Source organism: Entamoeba histolytica, genomic scaffold (assembly GCF_000208925.1).
Source record: "Entamoeba histolytica HM-1:IMSS scf_1104750516707 genomic scaffold, whole genome shotgun sequence".
Classification (NCBI taxonomy): Eukaryota; Evosea; order Mastigamoebida; family Endamoebidae; genus Entamoeba; species Entamoeba histolytica.
In genome coordinates this window covers 1-15,378 of record NW_001914981.1, presented here as the reverse complement: position 1 = coordinate 15,378, position 15,378 = coordinate 1, and the positions used below count along the sequence as shown (strand labels likewise).

Below are 15,378 nucleotides of genomic sequence, written 5' to 3'. Positions count from 1 at the left end.
ATCTACAACTCTCAATCTTAATTCTTCAGAAGAATAATAAAAAAGAAATAAACAACTTAATGCTCCCACAAACAATTAAAACTACTTTTTCTGAGCTAAAAAATCAACATTCTAATGCTCTTATGAACCAAATGAAATACAAATCAGAAGAGTCTCAAACTAAACTTATTAGTTTCTTAATGTATGTGTTGTGTAGTTTAGGTTATACCTTTGTGGTGAGAAAACCAACCAAAGTAAATTGCCAACGCATGAGTATTATTCCAATTTGTGAAATAAGAGACGTTTTTGGTAATGTTGTTTTTAATGAAAACCTTTTGAAAGAAGATGAAATTATGAAACTTGTTTGTCAAGTAAAAAAAGAAAATTTACATCAAAGAATAAAATCAAAATACAGTAGAGTCGTTTGTGCTAATTTTATGACTCAAACTATTGACCAATTCCCAAATACTTCTTTCATTTTTGGAATGTCAAAAAAGACTTGTGAAATAGAAACTCAATGTGGAAATATCCACCTTCCTGCTTTCCCAAAAATTCAAGCAGTCACTATAAACAACTTTTTGTATGATAAAAATGCTATGGAGAATATTGGTTCTCAGTTTTACAAATCATTGATTGACCAATCTAAAGATTTAAAGAAACTCGAACAATTCGTTGTTTCTCCATTGGTTAATGCTGTATGAGACATATTTAATTCAATTCTTATTGTAAAGTTGGTGTCTCTTTATCAAAGGATGTACCTGATATAATAAGGAAGAGTTTTATTACTTTCACAAATACGTCATACCTTTATAACTAAATATCAGTAATAATATCTTCTGAATAACATTACTAATCAAATCAGCACAGTGAAAACTGAAAAGAAGATGAAGAAAGTGATAATCAGATTATATAAACATCGAGTGATCTACCAAATAACATCAATAAAATAATGAAAGCATTACTTGTTATATTATGTATGTATTTAGTTTCATCACTTGAATTGGTAGATGGTGAATGTAAAGGAAGACATGGATATTTCTGCTACACAGACAATGATAAGAAGAAGAATTATTATCTTTGTAACAAAGGAGTTCAAATGGGATGTGTTAGAACTTGTCCAAATGAAGATGTTTGTACTGGTAGAGGTGAGTTTGAAATAACAAAAGACAAGATTTGTGTTGCACTTAATGAGTCACACTGGGAGGTTGACCCATTACCAACTCCTACACCAAATAAATATCCAGTCAATTGTACTGAAGTGAAAGAAGGATATTATTGCTATGAAGAAGAGTCAAAAAATACTGAATATTATTGGTGTGTTAACAATGTTGGCTATGAAATGAAATGTCCTAATGGAACAACATGTCATACAAAAGACATTGGTTATAACAATCCATGTTATTAACTCATCATAGTCTAATTGATTATTGATGCATACTTTTATGTTTATTATTTATCATCTCTAAACAACGAGCAATGTAATCAAATAACAGACATAACTTGACTCATTATAATAAGTACAACATAATTTATTACTAGTTTATTCATCAACTATCAAACATAAATTATTTCTTCATTATTATCTTTTGTTCTTTAATAAAATAGAATATTTTTTAAATTCATATTAAGAATTATATTAATATTACTGGATAACACAATTTCATTCGATTTTATAACGTTTGATGAATGTGAAATAAAGCAAGTTATGTTTTTCTTTGTTTCATTGCACTAAATTCATTTAAATCAACTATAATATTCTTTGGGTTTGTTTTGAATGACTCACCTTTTTATTTTGACAGAATTTCATAAGAAATGGTAATTAGTTATTGTTATTTTGTATTTGTTGTTAATTATTACTATTCTGTTAATTGTATTTATTGAATTGATATTCTTCCTTTTATCATTCCATTTAATATTAATTGTATTTATTTTATTTTATTTTAGTTTTGATTTTGTAGTTTATTGACTGTCATTAATATTTAATAAGATAAATTTAAAGCAGTGTTATTTAATTACTCATTTATTTTGAGTGTTTGATAATCATTCATTCTCATTCCTTCATTTCATCATTTTCATTTTTGCTGTTAATTATGTTATTATTAGTTTATATAAATCCACTTTGATCCACGTATACATGAATACATGAATAAGAAAGTGTGAATAACAGCCAACACATCAATAAGCCAACACATCAACCATACTGAGTATTTAAAGGAACTTGAAGAAGTAATTAGCATTTAGAAATAAGGTATGGATCCAAACAAATGGACAGATGCAACAGTTCAAATGTTCAAAGAATCACAAGAAAAAGCATTTGAAAGAAAGAATGCATATATCATGCCAATTCACATGATGAATGCAATTGTTGAAGAAGAGTCGAATATTATTATCCGAATAGTCGAGATGATGGGAGGTGATGTTAGTAAAATGAAGAAAGAAATACAAGAAGGAATGAATAAGATTGCAGTTCAAAATCCACCACCAGTAGAAATTGGACTTCATCCAACAACACAACAAGTGATAAGACGAGCAATAGAGAAACAAAAGACAATGGGAGATACATATCTTGCAGTTGATGTGATAGTAATGTCATTGATGGAAGAGAAAGAAATTAGTACGATAGTAGGAAATAGTGGAATTAATGTTCTGGAATTTAACAAAAAGATAATGGAAATGAGAAAAGGACAAAGTGTAGAAACAAAAGAAGCAGAGAGTCAATATGAAGCATTGAAGAAATATGGAAATGATTTAACGGCACAAGCAGAAAGTGGGAAGATGGATCCCATCATTGGAAGAGATGAAGAAATTAAACGAGTTATTCGTATTTTATCAAGACGAACGAAAAATAATCCAGTCTTAATAGGAGAGCCAGGAGTTGGTAAAACAGCAGTAGTTGAAGGACTTGCACAAAGAATTGTTAAAGGGGATGTTCCAAGTAATTTGCAATGTCGAGTTATTGGATTAGATATGGGAGCATTAATAGCAGGAGCACAATATAGAGGACAATTTGAAGAAAGATTAAAAGCAGTAATAAAAGAAGTTAAAGAAAGTAAAATACCTATTATATTGTTTATAGATGAAATTCACACAGTATTAGGAGCTGGAGCAACAGGAGAAGGAGCAATGGATGCAGCTAATATTTTAAAACCAATGTTATCAAGAGGAGAATTACGATGTATTGGAGCAACAACGTTAGAGGAATATAGAAAATATGTTGAAAAAGATCCAGCATTTGAAAGACGATTCCAACAAGTTTATGTAAGTGAACCAAGTGTAGAAGATACATTATATATTCTTCGAGGAATAAGAGAGAAATATGAAAATCATTATGGATTAACAATTACGGATTCAGCATTAGTTTCAGCAGCAACATTAAGTAAAAGATACATCAATGGAAGATTTCTTCCTGACAAGGCAATTGATTTAGTTGATGAAGCATGTGCTACATTATTTACACAAAAGAATTCACAACCAGAAGAAATAGATAGATTAGAAAGAAGAGAAACACAAATAAATGTGGAGAAAATAGCATTAGAAAGAGAAGTTAAAGAAACGGATGAAGAACATAAAAAAGTTATTGAAGAAAGACTTAAAGAAATTGAAAAAGAAATGAGTGAAAATAAAGAGAAATTAACAAAGTTACGAATTAATTATGAGAAAGAAAAAGGAGGAAGTGAAGAAATGAAAGAACTTGCAACAAAAATAGAAAGTATGAAACATAAAGCAGAAAGTACTAAAGATTTAGAAGTAGCAGCTGATTTGAAATATTATGCAATACCAGAAGCAGAAAAGAGATTGGCAGAATTAAAGAAACAAAATAAAGAAACAACAATGATATCATTACAAGTCACAGCAACACAAATAGAAGAAGTTGTGAGTAGATGGACAGGAATTCCAGTTACTAAAATGAATCAAAGTGAGAAAGCAAGATTACTGAACTTAGAAAGTGAAATACATAAACGAGTAATAGGACAAGATGAAGCAGTGACAGCAGTTAGTGATGCAATCATTAGAAGTAGAGGAGGATTAGGAAATGAAAAACGACCAATAGGAAGTTTTATGTTTTTAGGACCAAGTGGAGTAGGTAAAACAGAATTAGCAAAAGCATTAGCAGCTGAATTGTTTGATTCAGAGGAAAATATAGTTAGAATAGATATGAGTGAATATATGGAAAGTCATAGTGTGTCGAGACTGATAGGAGCACCACCAGGATATGTTGGATATGAAGAAGGAGGACAATTAACAGAAGCAATTCGTCGTAGACCATATAGTGTAATATTATTTGATGAAATTGAAAAAGCACATCCACAAGTATTTAATGTGTTATTACAATTATTGGATGAAGGAAGATTAACAGATGGAAGAGGAAGAACAGTTGATTTTAAGAATACGGTTGTGATTATGACATCGAATTTAGGAAGTGAAATAATAATGAAAGGAGTAGAAACAACAGGACAAGTTGATGAACAAGTTAAAGAACAAGTCATGGAAATAGTGAAGAAGTCGTTTAAACCAGAGTTTCTCAATCGAATGGATGATATTATAGTATTTTCACCACTTTCAGAGAAAGAATTGAAAGAAATAGTTAAATTACAAATGGGAGAAGTGATTAAAGTCATTAAAAAGAGATATCCAGGAAGTGAAGTTGAAATGACGGAAGCAGCAATAGAAGGAATCATTAAAGCAGGATATTCAATAGCATATGGAGCAAGACCAATGCGAAGATATATTGAAAAGACAGTAGTTACAGAAATAACGAAGTCAATAATAGGAGGAATGATGAAAGAGAAGAGTAAAATTAAGATAGGATATGAAGATGGTAAGATTGAAGTTAAAATAACTGATAACTAAAAAGGATAATAATATAATTGAATGTATTTTATAAAAGAAAGAGGTTGAAAGAAAAAGGAAGAATAATATAAAAGACAATCAATTGAATAATAATGTTTAATTTTAATGTGAATAATATTTTATTATTTGTTATTATTTGTCTGTTAATTCTTTCTCATTTTGTTTATTTTCATCCAATAAACTGGTGTTTTAAGTCAAAATTAAAATAAATGAATTATTAATCGTTGTAAATTCATATACAACTGATAAATGAATAAAAAATAAATAAAAAAAGAATGAAATTTGTCTTTATTTCTAAGATAAAAATTATGAGTGGTATTATTTGTTAAAATTATGATATATTTTCCATGATAAATTTTTGATACCTCAAATTCACAAAACATTCAAATTATAATAATTATAGAATTGTATGTTAATAATAAATATTTCATTTGATAATATAACTTTGACAGCACTGTTTGTTATGTTCAATATTGTATATATTAAACTAATTTAAAATAAAATGGTATTAATTAATAAATGTATTGTCTATCTCTTTCAGTTCAGTTAAAATGATAAAATAATCAAATAAAGTTGAAAAAAAGATGTTTGACATACTTTTTAAATAAACCATAACTTAAATTATATCAAAAATAATACTCCATTCTTCAACAGTAATAAACAAATAAAAATCAAAGAATTGATAGTATTTGAATCAAATCGAAATGATAAAATACTACTAATTGTCGATTATTATCAAACCAACTTATGTTAAATTCCTTTTAACACTGAAAATTCATATTTTTCACTTTTGAAGATAAATGTATTAAAAATATAAGTAATTAATATTCTTTATTATCATATTATAATAGAACTAATAACTAAATACATAAAAAGGAATAACATAGAAACATGTTGATGCAGTTTATTTAATGAAAATAATACTTCATGTTAAAGATATTAGTTCTGTTAAAGGTATTAAAGTAATTATTAAATAATTTGGAATTTCAATTAAACTATTGAAAGTTATATAAGTTTCATCAATCAAAAGTATTAATACTTTTTGTTCATTATTTAATATAACAGTGTATAATTGTAATCCAATAGGCGTTAATAATTTAGTACTAATGAAAGTTGAGAATATTAGAAAATAAAACTTTTTTTCTTTCATTCTTTTAAATTAACCTTTAACCGTAAAATTAGAAGTTAGTTTATAACATTTCAAAAATAGTCAAGAATTTATTCTCAATACATTCAAAAATTTAATTCTTTAATTTGCTTATCCAGTAATTCAATTTGATTATCGAGAGTATTAGAAACTCTTTATAAAAATATAAAATGACATTAAAGTAATTCTAATAAAAGATTCATAAAGAAATTTGATGAAATAAAAATAAATTTAATATTTACAAATCATTATGTATCAAAGAAAATTATAATTCAAAAATTCCTTTCTGAAGATGGAATTAAAATTCAAAGAAATGTACATTATTTTTATATTTTTTAGTCAAAGAATAAGAAAGATAAATATATCAAAAACTTTTAATGCATATTCATCAAAAGTAACTGTACCAAATATATGCTCTCTTGTTTGCTTTAGGATTCTTGTGCTGTTGTGTTTGGTGTTATGGGTGGTGCCAATATAGACACTCTACAAATAGCCAAGCCCGTATGTTTGCAGTCTTGTCAATGGTATTCTTCCTTGTTTCAACCCTCTTTATAGTCATAAGCATTGGATTTACTATTGTTATGATTACTATTAGTGTTGCAGCTGCAGCGACAACTGTTGATCCATACTAATGGATTACCTGGTTTTATCCTTTTCTGGTTTTTAATTAGAATCTATTTTGTGAAGAATCAAATAATCATAGTTTTAAAATAAATACGTTTTATATAACATAATTTGTATTTTTTGAAAGAAAATAAAGAATCAAATAATCAATGGAAGATGAAGAGTAATTGACTAAGATTTTTGAGTGGGAAAAGAAGGAAAAGTCTAATTTGTTCTAAGGGAATTTTCTTTTTCGATTTCTTCTTTAATGTCCAAAAAGAAAGAAAAGATAAAAACTAGAACTGAACCAGTTCGTACATGTCAACAGAGAAGGTAGTATTATCAAATACTAGACGAGATGCAATCTTCAAGCAACTAAAAAGCAAAAATGGAAATAACGTTTGTTTACTTTTTTCTTTCGTTTCAAATGTGTCATAACAATAAAAGTAAAACTCTTCTTCAAGCTTAAAATTCAAAAAAAAAAACAAATAAATAACATCTGAGTAGTATTGTTTTGAATGTGGAACTCCAAATCCTTCTTGGGCATCTGTTCCTTATGGAATTTTCATTTGTATTCAATGTAGTGGTAAGCATCGTGGACTTGGTGTTCATCTTTCATTTGTACGTTCAATTGATATGGATATATGGACAGATAAACAAATGAGCAATATGATTAATGGAGGAAATGATAAATTCAGGGCATACTTAAAGGCATGTAAAGTAAACATGAACGCACCATGGAATATGAGGTATGCTTTGCCACAATGTGAACGATATAAACAAATGTTAAAAGACATTGCTGATGGAAAAGCCTCTCCAAATTCAATGCAAGTCACTAAAACCGCACCAACAAGTCCACCAACAACTTCTTCACCAATTCAATCAAAACCTAATGTAATTCTTTCTGCACCAACAAAACCAGTTGTAACAAAAGTAAAGAAAAGTGCTCATCTTGCTGAAAAGAAAGGAAGTAGCACTTCTACGAGTGAGCCTAAAAAAGTTAAGATAGTTGAAAAAGCAAAAACTCCAAATACAACAACAATCTCAGATGATGAATGGGCAAATGCTGCTTTGTCAATCAATTCTAGTACAAGTTCACCATTTCTTAAACCAAAGAAAAGTCCAGTTGAAGAAGATGAAGACGAATGGGATACTTGGCAGTCACGACAACAAAAAGCTAAAACACCAACTCTTGCTACTGACAATTAAAGATGTGTAAGTGTAATTTGTTGATTCTTTTGAATAAAGAACAAACAATAAACAAGTACTTTTATTAATAATTTCATTTACTATAAATAAATAGTAAAGATAAAAAAAGAAAAAAGAGAAACTAAAAAAAAACAAATGAGACTTATTTTCATTGTATTTATCAGCATTTGTCTTGCAAATAAAACACTTGTTATTTTGGAGAGGAATGAAGACCAACAAAAATTTAGCCAATTTATTGAATTATTAAAGAAGAATGGAGATGAAGTTGAGATAATAAATAAAATGACATTGTTTCAATTATTTGAAAATGGAGAGAAAAAATACTCAAATGTTATATTATTAACACCTCATTACACATTTAAGAAAGTTTCAGTCAAAGAATTTATTCAATTTATTGATAATGGAGGAAATATGGTTATTACTTTAGGAAAGAAATACGAAGATGGATATAAACAACTTCTTTATTCATTAGATATGGAAGTAGATTCTAATGGTAGTAATGTCGTTGATGAGAAGCACACAGTTAAAATTGGAGAATTTGAAATGATTTTCTCTAACAATGTTCATAACAATCAAAATATCTTTAATCAACGCATTCAAAACATTTTGTTTAGTGGAATTGGGTTATATCTTCCACCATCTCCATTTACATCATCCCTTCTTAAAGCACAAGATTCTGCTTCAACATCACTCTTTCCAAATGTTTCATTTGCACAAGAAACAAATATCACGTTAGTAGCTTCACTTCAAGCAAGAAATAATGCACGTATTATTGTTTCTGGTTCTTCATTATTGTTTAGTAATATAGCATTTGATTCAGTTATTGAACATCCATCATTGAATCTTATTAAATCAGACAACAAAAAGTTTACAGAAAATATTATTGATTGGGTATTACAAAGACGTTGTGTTATTAGAATGAAAAATATTCATTGGGAAAAAATTAATGGAGTAAAAGAAGTTGATTATGATCATCAATTAGTTATTAATGATACTATTAAAGTTAATGTAGAACTAGAACAATTGAACCAAGGAAATTATGTACCATTTAATGTAGATGATTTACAAATAGAATTTAAGTTACTTGACCCTGTCATTGTCAAAAATTTCAAAAGAATAGATAATGGAAAGTATGAAGTTATTGTCCAAACTCCTGATAAATTTGGTGTATATACTATGATCATTAATTATAGAAGACCATTCTTATCTTACTTAGAATATAAAGAAACTATTCCTTTAAGAACTTTTAGATTGACTCAAGTTGATAGATTCTTAACTGGTGCATATCCATTCTATGCTGCTTGTGCATCTATGGCTGTTGGATTTATTGTATTCTCTTTCATCTATTTGAACCAAATAGAAAAGAAGGAAATAAAACAAGACTAAATTAATTTTTATTTTCTTTTCAATTAATTTGTTTTGAGATAGATAAATAGTACTGAGAGTCTTTAATAATAGCATTTTTATTAAATGGTACAACAGAATAAATAACACCCTAAAAAATATAACAACACCATTAAATAATAAAATATCATCTATACAATATTCATAAATTAAATTTCTTTTATGTATTATATTATAGTGTGTATTTAATATTTGAGTCTGAAACTTACTTCTATAAGAATGGAAAATTATATGGATTCTACAACTAACTAAAAACATCATTGTTTTATATTTTAGTCTATGACAATAATACTAAAACGTTACTTACTCTTTATATCTGTTTAACTTTTGATATTTACTGTAATCTATTAATCAAATTTAGATGATAAAAATAGAAATTCACTAATATTTGATTCTTCAACTCATTATATTATATCTAATACATATTTTAAAGAAATAAAATAGTAATAAACAAATAAAAGAATGATATAATATAAATTAACATAATAAATAATAACTAAATGATAATTTACTTTTAATTAATAAAATAATTGTCTCTAAATCAATATAATAATACAGTGAAGAATAAATGAATGAAGAGCACTTTGAAAATAACATATAAGAATATTAGTTAAAGAGAAAATGATTTAAAATACACAATAATGTACCAAATAGCAAATATAATGATACAAAATATATATGAAATGAATAAAATAAAAAGAATATGAAAAATAAAAGAAAAGAGAAAGAAAGAAAGAAAGAGAAAAAAAGAACTAAAAAAAGAAAAGTAAAGGAAAATGGGAGAAACAATTACTAATTTAGAAGAAGAGTTAAACGAAGTGCGGAAAGAACAAATGAAATATCAAAAGAACAGAATGAGAGGATATGGAGAAAAAGTAAGAAAACAAGGAATAAGGTATATAATAGGAGAAAAGATGAAAATAGGGATAATGGAAGAATTTATAGAAAACAAAAAAAGAACAGAAGATATAATAAGAAAGATGGAAATGATAGGGTGTAAAAAGAAAGAAGAAAAGAAAGAAGAAAAGAAAGAAGAAAAGAAAAAAATGAATAAAAATGCATTATTGATAGAGCAAGTGATTCAGACTACAGACATAGAAGAAATAAAAGATAAAGAAGAAATAAAAGATAAAGAAGAAATAAAAGATAAAGAAGAAATAAAAGATAAAGAAGAAATAGGAAAAGAATCAATTGAAATATCAGATGAGTTTTTACAAGAAATACTAGGGGAGAAAGAAGAAAGAGAACAACATAATACATATGAAAATATTGATATGAATGAAGAACTAGAAGACATTAAAATGGATGAAGAAGTAAAAGAAAACAAACCTAATAAAGAAATAGAGGAAGTTGAAGAAATTGAAATGAGTGAAGAAAATAAAAATGAAGAGGAAGACATTAAAATTAGTTTAATGGAAATAAATGAAGAAGAGAAAGACATGATTAATTTAGTGAGTGAAGAAAAATTAATATTTGAAGGAACAGAACAAAAAGAACAAGAAGTTATTTCAATCGAAGATGAAATAGGAAGTGTTGAAGAAATACTTGAAAAAATGGAAGAAGAAGAAAAAGAAAGAGAAAAAGAAATAAAAGAACTTGAAGGAGGAGATGAGCAGAAAGAAATAGAAATGTTAGAACAAGATGAAATGTTTAAATATCTTTCACAAAGAGGAAAAGAAGAACTTGAGCATATTAAAGGGTATTTACAGAAAAGAATTGAATTAATAGAAAAAGAAATTGAAAAAGATATCGAAGAAGGAAAAGACCAAGAGAAAGATGAAAAAGTAGAAAAGAAAAATAAAGAAAATGAAGAAATGAGAAAGATAGAATTAATAATAAAGAAAGGAAAATATTATCAAGAAGAAAATAATAGTAAAGAAGAAGAAATTAAAGAAGAAAATAATAATAACAATAATAAAGAAGGAGTTATTGAAGAAGAAATTAAGTATAAAGAAATAAGTGAAGGAGGAAAGTATTATGTATGGAAGTTAGGAGAGTTTTTAAAAAGAAATCCTGGAGCACAAAAGTATAAAGAAAAAAAAGATATAAGAGTTAATGGAATAAAAAAATTTGCAAGTATAGACAGTGATTGGGAAAAACAAGAATTTTCATGGAAAGAAAATATCAAAAAATGTAATAATACAGTATTTGGAAATGATTCATTTAGACCAAGTCAAGAAGCAATAATTAATTGTGTAATGTCAAGAAACAATGCATTAGTTCTTATGCCAACAGGAGGTGGAAAGTCATTGTGTTATCAGTTACCATCATATTTCATTAAAGGAATTACATTAGTTGTATCACCATTAGTTTCGTTAATCCAAGACCAAGTTAGTAACTTAGTAGAAACAGGAATGGAAGCTATAGCATTTTATAGTGGATCATCAAGTGAAGATGCTAAACAATTTTATAAAGAAAGTTATCAAAAAGAAGGAAAATGTACAATTAAATTTGTATTTGTTACACCAGAAAGAATTACACAATCTAAATCATTTAAAGAGGCATTAAATAGGTATTATGAAAATAATAATTTTGGAATGGTTGTTATTGATGAAGCACATTGTATTAGTCAGTGGGGACATGACTTTAGAGATTCATATCAAAAATTAAGTGTATTTTCGCAAGAATATCCAGGAATACCAATATTAATGTTAACAGCAACAGCAACAGAAAGAGTTAAAAACGATATATTATTATCACTTGGAATAAATGAAGCCGTAGTTTTTAGTCAATCATTTAATAGAAAAAATCTTACATATTGTGTTAGACCAAAAACAAAAGGAGTTATTGATGAAATAGAAGAAATGATTAAAAGAAAATATAAAGGGCAAAGTGGAATTATTTATTGTTTAAGTCAAAAAAATACAATGGATATTGCACAAGAATTAAATAAAAGAGGAATTAAAAGTAAATACTATCATGCAGGGATGGATACAAAAGAAAGAACAACAGTACAAAAAGAATGGTGTGATGGAGAGTTTAATGTTATTTGTGCAACAATTGCATTTGGCATGGGAATAGATAAACCTGATGTGAGATTTGTTATTCATCATAGTTTACCAAAAAGTTTAGAAGGATATTATCAAGAAAGTGGAAGAGCAGGAAGAGATGGAGAACCTGCTGACTGTATATTATATTATAATTATAGAGATAAATATACTTATGAAAGATTTTTTGAAAAAGATAAAGAAAATAATGGAGATTTATCACATATTCAAACAGCAAGAAATAATTTAAATGAAGTAATAAGTTATTGTGAAAATACAGTTGATTGTAGAAGAACACTTGTTTTACAATATTTTGGAGAAGTTTTTAATAGTAAATTATGTAATAGAACATGTGATAATTGTTATAATCCATCACCAACAGAAGTTATTGATATGACAGAATTAGGAAAAATAGCAGTTGAAATTGTTAGAGCACATCAAAGAATTACAGCAAATATGGTAATTGGAATTATGAGAGGAACATCAACAATGGGGAAAAAATTTGGAGAAACAAGTAAAGGATTTAAAAGTGCAAAAGGAAAAACAGAACAAGTTATGGAACGGTTTATGAAAGTAATGTATCTTGAAAAAGTATTATCAGAAATGTTAATTATTAATAGTCATGGAAGTATTTCAGTTTATTTAAAAGAAGGACCAAAATGTAAAGAATTAATGGAAGGAAAAATTAAGATTAAAGTTAAATGTAAAAAAGGAGCTAATCAAATAGTAGAAATTAATAATGGAATTAAAATGTCAGAATATCAAAATAGTTTAATGGATAAATTAAATGAATTAAGAGACCAAATATTTGAAGAAGTTAGAAAACAACCAGGAAAAGAACAACTATTAAAACATAATTTATTTGGTACTCGAGTTTTAAAAAAAATTGCAGCTGTTATGCCAAGAAATAAACAAGAATTTGAACAAATTGCAATGAAAAGACTTCTTAAAGAAAAATATGCTGAAAGATTTATTTCCGTTGTTAATAATTTTATTAATCAACACTCATCTAACTCTTTAAATACTTCTTCTTTTAATCCTATTAAAAGAACTAATCCTATTAAAGTTGATTTTAATAGAAAATCTGGAATAAGAGATAACTCTGATGAATCAATTTTTGATGGAATTGATTTAGATGAATTTGCTGATGATGATAATGCTACTTCTGATAATAATTTGGAAATGACTAATCCTACTATTCCTTCTAAAAAATCTATTAAAAAATCTTCTAAAAAGTCTATTAAAAAATCTATTAAAAAATCTATTAAAAAATCTATTAAAAAAGCTTCTAAAAAGTCTACTAATTCTTCTTCTAACGGAATTCAACCTATGCTTTAATAAATATATATATATTTTGATTATTTTTTTAATCACTCTTGTTTTATTTACAGTAAACTATGTAAAACTCATATGCACATTCTCAAAAAAATGAAGATGAGTCTCAAATTATAATATTTAATGATACTACTATAGTTTTATTTTTTCAAATACAGAAGGAAATATTAATTTTTATTAATTGGTATGAAAAATATGAAAAATAGAATGAAATAGTTGCAAGTAGTATTAACAGAATTATTTGTAGTTTATTCAAGAAATTCTTTTTAATACTGTTACTTATTAAATCAGTTATAATTATTATTTTTGTTCTGATGTGTTTATTTGGTAATTTATTATTTACTCTAGAGTCATAAACTATTATTCAGTTTTAATTCTAGGCATTGGGTTAATAACAATATTCTTATTTTTATAGCATGATTATATTCTCAGTTCTTTAAATTTAATATATTAATGGCATTCTAATGTATATATTCTTTTTGAGTTATTTGATATTTTATGATACTTCTCTTCATATTTACTTAAAACTATTTTAAATAAACTATCATAAACAAAAGTATATTAAAAGAAGAAAAGAATCAAGTTATTTTTATTAACTCAATGTAACAACAAATCAGTGATTTGTTTTAAATATGAAAAACCATCTTCTTTGAGTTGAAGTTGTTTTAATGCATCAAGTGCCTTTTGGTGATGTTCCTTAATTTCTTGTCTAACAACTTCACTTGGTTTTCCTCTAAGAATGTTCAAGAATTTAGTAAACGCTTCTTGGTTGTCAAATGCTTTTTCATTTAATTTCAAAATTCCTTCTACAAACTCTTTCTCTTCTTTACTCAATACTCCTTCTTTTAATGCAGTCCATACAACTGCTGTTTTCTTTCCTTCTTTGATATCGCTTCCCATTTTTCTTAACTTACCATTTAATGGATCAATATCAAGTAAATCATCTCTCATTTGGAATGCAATTCCAAAATGTTCTCCCCATTCCTTTCCAAGTTCAATATCATGTTCTGATCTACCAGCTAATGTCAATCCAATGGAAGCAGTTGTCTTAAAGAAAATGGCAGTTTTCATAATAATATTTAAGTTATACTCTTCTACAGTATTTAAACCACTCATATCAAGTATTTGTCCATAGTTTAATACACTAAATAATTCTAACACCATTTCTGCTATATTAGTTCCAGACTCTAAACAAAGTCGTTGTGCCATTGAATAAAGAATATTGCCTGTCATAATAGCAAGGGAACTAGCATAGGTAGTACCACGAGACATAAATAAAAATTTTTCTGTTTTGACATCTTCTTTATTTCTTTCAATGTATTTATCATAAAATGTCTTTACTATTGTTGGTGCATTTCGTCTCATTTCATCTTCATCCATTATATCATCATGTGCAAGTGTAGAGTCATGTAATAACTCCATTGCACATGCTGTACGAATTATGTTCTTTTGTTCTTCAATCTTTCCTCCTCCTCCAATGAAGAACAAAAGTAAGCTTAATGGTCTGAGTCTTTTACCTGGTCCCATAACAAATTTCTCCATTATATCAATACATTCTGCTTGAAATTGATGACAAGTACTTCTTTTACGTTCTTCTTCAAAAATTCTCTTTTAATTTTTCTTCAACAAGTAATACAAGTTGTTCCATTGATTAACAAGATTAGATTATTATCATTAAATATCTTTATTATCTTAATCTGGTAATAACAAAAATAAAACAAAACGAAAAATTAAATTGTTTACTTTTACCCCCTTTTTATTAGTTAGTTTCTTTATAAAATAGCATAATTAGTCTTCACAGAAAATAAAAGGAATAAGGAGTTGAATTTAATGAAACAGATATATGTTTAATTTTACACTTAA

The 15,378-nt window shown here is 26.7% G+C and overlaps 7 protein-coding genes across 7 annotated transcripts; 6 read left to right on the top strand and 1 right to left on the bottom strand.

The window, feature by feature from the left end:
• Positions 1-59: 59 nt before the first annotated feature.
• Positions 60-680, top strand: EHI_028940 (uncharacterized protein; the record flags this gene model as incomplete). The annotated part of the gene is made up of 1 exon (XM_645826.1): positions 60-680. The coding sequence occupies one exon, from the start codon at positions 60-62 to the stop codon at positions 678-680; it is 621 nt and encodes a 206-aa protein (XP_650918.1).
• A 248-nt stretch (positions 681-928) lies between these two features.
• Positions 929-1,384, top strand: EHI_028930 (cyst wall-specific glycoprotein Jacob; the record flags this gene model as incomplete). Its single annotated transcript, XM_645825.1, has 1 exon — positions 929-1,384. The coding sequence occupies one exon, from the start codon at positions 929-931 to the stop codon at positions 1,382-1,384; it is 456 nt and encodes a 151-aa protein (XP_650917.1).
• Positions 1,385-2,229: 845 nt separating this feature from the next.
• Positions 2,230-4,830, top strand: EHI_028920 (heat shock protein, putative; the record flags this gene model as incomplete). Its single annotated transcript, XM_001913792.1, has 1 exon — positions 2,230-4,830. One exon carries the CDS (start codon positions 2,230-2,232, stop codon positions 4,828-4,830), a length of 2,601 nt encoding a protein of 866 aa, XP_001913827.1.
• Positions 4,831-6,898: 2,068 nt separating this feature from the next.
• Positions 6,899-7,789, top strand: EHI_028910 (ARF GTPase activating protein, putative; the record flags this gene model as incomplete). The annotated part of the gene is made up of 2 exons (XM_001913791.1): positions 6,899-6,979; positions 7,088-7,789. The coding sequence occupies 2 exons, from the start codon at positions 6,899-6,901 to the stop codon at positions 7,787-7,789; spliced, it is 783 nt and encodes a 260-aa protein (XP_001913826.1).
• Positions 7,790-7,924: 135 nt separating this feature from the next.
• EHI_028900 (dolichyl-diphosphooligosaccharide-protein glycotransferase, putative) lies at positions 7,925-9,175 on the top strand (the record flags this gene model as incomplete). The annotated part of the gene is made up of 1 exon (XM_645823.1): positions 7,925-9,175. One exon carries the CDS (start codon positions 7,925-7,927, stop codon positions 9,173-9,175), a length of 1,251 nt encoding a protein of 416 aa, XP_650915.1.
• Positions 9,176-9,969: 794 nt separating this feature from the next.
• Positions 9,970-13,518, top strand: EHI_028890 (recQ family helicase, putative; the record flags this gene model as incomplete). The annotated part of the gene is made up of 1 exon (XM_645822.1): positions 9,970-13,518. The coding sequence occupies one exon, from the start codon at positions 9,970-9,972 to the stop codon at positions 13,516-13,518; it is 3,549 nt and encodes a 1,182-aa protein (XP_650914.1).
• A 560-nt stretch (positions 13,519-14,078) lies between these two features.
• Positions 14,079-15,057, bottom strand: EHI_028880 (geranylgeranyl pyrophosphate synthetase, putative; the record flags this gene model as incomplete). The annotated part of the gene is made up of 1 exon (XM_001913790.1): positions 14,079-15,057. The coding sequence occupies one exon, from the start codon at positions 15,055-15,057 to the stop codon at positions 14,113-14,115; it is 945 nt and encodes a 314-aa protein (XP_001913825.1). The 3' UTR covers positions 14,079-14,112.
• Between the last annotated feature and the right edge of the window lie 321 nt (positions 15,058-15,378).